General features: G+C 45.1%; 1 protein-coding gene across 1 annotated transcript in view; it reads right to left on the bottom strand.

Annotated features, from left to right (window-relative positions):
• csmd3b (CUB and Sushi multiple domains 3b) overlaps positions 1-2500 on the bottom strand; it is an 810903-nt gene that overhangs the window by 134279 nt on the left and 674124 nt on the right. Inside the window, exons 55-56 of the mRNA XM_063186185.1 lie at positions 2068-2241; positions 1-72 (exon numbers count right to left, since the gene is read on the bottom strand). The exon at positions 1-72 is cut by the window's left edge and continues 114 nt beyond it. Of these exons, the coding sequence (XP_063042255.1) occupies positions 1-72; positions 2068-2241 (246 nt within the window). The remainder of the gene's footprint in view (positions 73-2067; positions 2242-2500) is intronic.

The following is a 2500-nucleotide window of genomic DNA, read 5'->3' as shown; positions in this document are numbered from 1 at the left end:
TGAAGTTGCCGTGCTCGATCTTGCTCTGCCGGATGGAGTTTGCCGGTATGCCTGGGTCCGAACAGTTGACCACTGAACATGGGAAAAAACAGCAGGGGGGTGGAGGAGAGAGAAAGAGAGACGTGGTATAAAAGAGGGAGGGAGGAGAAGGAGAAGGAGAAGTCGGGCGGGGAGAGGCAGAAGAGTGAGGGAAAGACAAAGTGGATAGAGGTGTTATTTGGCGGCAGGACCCTTGCGGCTGCGGTCGTAGCGGTATGCGAGCCTGGACCAACTGTGGTCGACTTACGTTAGCTCATTGCTTACCTCAGAAGAGTGGCATTCATAGTCAAGCTAATACTAATACGATAGCCAGCAATACAACAAGACAGAAGTTTTCCCAGATGGTGCAACCTCCATACTTTCTTCTGTCATGTCTTAAACTTTATTTATGTGTTCCCAAGTTAAACCGCATTTTATTGTTATAACCTAGAGTTAAAAGTCTAGAAATACAATTGGAAGTTCATGTCAGTCAAACAGACTAGTTTTAAAATAAAGATAGGACTAGTGGGCTAATTAAATATATAAAGTCTGCAACAAACACATCTCTAAAATGTTTTTATGTTCTAAGTCAAATGAGTGGGAGGTCTGTCTTTTTTTCTTCTTTTTTAAATACAATTACTAAAATTGCACAGAGTTAGTCAGCGACAAAGCCAGACTGCCAGCCAGCCAGCCAGTCGGGGCCATGGCAACTTGGCTGTGGAGAGTGTCTGACAATCAATGCGGAACACCAGGCATGTTAAGCGAGCACGGTCGGGCTGATTTACACAAATTAGCACATCTTCAATCAAGGTGGCTGGGAGCTAATTAGAAAATTAGCGCTCGGTGGCTAAGAAAAAAAAACCTACGTACTTCGGGAGTCAAGCTGACAGGAAATGAGTCTCACTCACCTCCCTGTTTAGCTAACACGAACAAGCAGCTAAGTGTGAAACGTGTCACATTCCCTAAAGTTGAGAGTACTTAGCGGTATTGATTTTTTTTTTTTACCTCCTCACCCCCGCACTCAAAAACCTCACAGTTCAGATTCATGCGACATTAGCTTCTGTTGTGCTGTTAGCTGAACACACATGCAATGTCTTTCGTTCCTTATCGCCATGTCAACAAGGGGGGTTGAATAAGAACAGAGGTGGGTGGTTAGTTTGAAATGGTGCCACAGTTACTTTTCACAGACCACATGTAGTTAAACAAAAAGCAAAGCAATTATGACTTCTTTCCGGCGCTAGTCGCCACATGCCGGGAGCCTCTGTACTTGGGTAGAATGTGGCAGGAAGAGTGTCTGATCGAACCTTATTGAGCTGTCCTCACATACAGTATGCAACACAATACTGAATGGAGAAGTCATCTAGAAGAGTATTAAATTTTCTTAAATGATGACTTAACACTGCAAAATGTACACTTTTCCTCCATGTATATGTTCAATCTCCCACACTGGCCTAGTTTACATGAGATATTTCATTCAGAATTAACTCGATTTAATTCTGAATGAAGCTTAATTCTGCTTTGAAAACGTCATGTAAACACTGCACAATTTGTTCCTTACTCTTCTACCCTTCCCATCTCCCATCGCCCATCTCCCACTTGTAATCTCCCAACTCCCACCCCGTCAACTTTCCCATTCTTCTCCCAATCCCAATCCCATTCATCCCCCCTTCCAAAACCATGCTCTGCACCTTATCCCTCTCAACATATAGAGCTAAATACTGTATATCAAAAAACTACATACATACGCATGAATATATACTTTTAAATAGTTGTCCTAACTTATTGCAATATATTCTAATATATTAGTTGCACTATACTATAATTTGTTAAGGCTCCCTCTCCCATTCCACTCTCCTGACCCACCTCACCTCACCTCTCCTTACCCCACGAAACCGAGCTGAGCATGAGTGTTGAGCTTGAATGAAAGCAGATGAACCGTGGTGGCCGCGCTGGCGCTGGCGCTGGCGCTGACGCTGACGCGGAGCTGGATGGGACGGACGTGACAAGCTTCCGTCCGTGTGAATAGAAAAACTTAACTTTTTTCCCCACCTTTACACGTTGGTGGCGGCTGACTCCACTGGCGGTTGGCCTGGCACTGGGCGCGCACCGGGCCCTCCATCACGTAGCCCATGTTGCAGGTGAAGCTCACCACGTCGTTCAGGTTGAAGCCGTTGCCCACCGTGCGGCCGTAGATCGGGCTGCCGGGGTGGCCGCAGCTGATGGCTAGTGGGGGGGAGGGGGTGCAAAATACAAAACAGCGTTTAGTGAAGTGAACTTCCATTGACACAGCACTCCACAGGATGAACACTGCACACTGCACACAACAAAATTCCATTTATGCCTCACCCGTGCAAGGGGTGTCAGCTTACATGAATACACAAATTCACAAATACAAAACATACACACAAAGACCCTATACACATAATTGTACATTACAGTAAAAGTACGAAAAGTACTAGTATGACATTACATGTTTTCACTA

This window comes from Engraulis encrasicolus, chromosome 20 (genome assembly GCF_034702125.1).
Source record: "Engraulis encrasicolus isolate BLACKSEA-1 chromosome 20, IST_EnEncr_1.0, whole genome shotgun sequence".
Lineage (NCBI taxonomy): Eukaryota > Metazoa > Chordata > Actinopteri > Clupeiformes > Engraulidae > Engraulis > Engraulis encrasicolus.
Note: the sequence above shows the minus strand (reverse complement) of the source record. Positions and strands in the feature narration are given on the sequence as shown.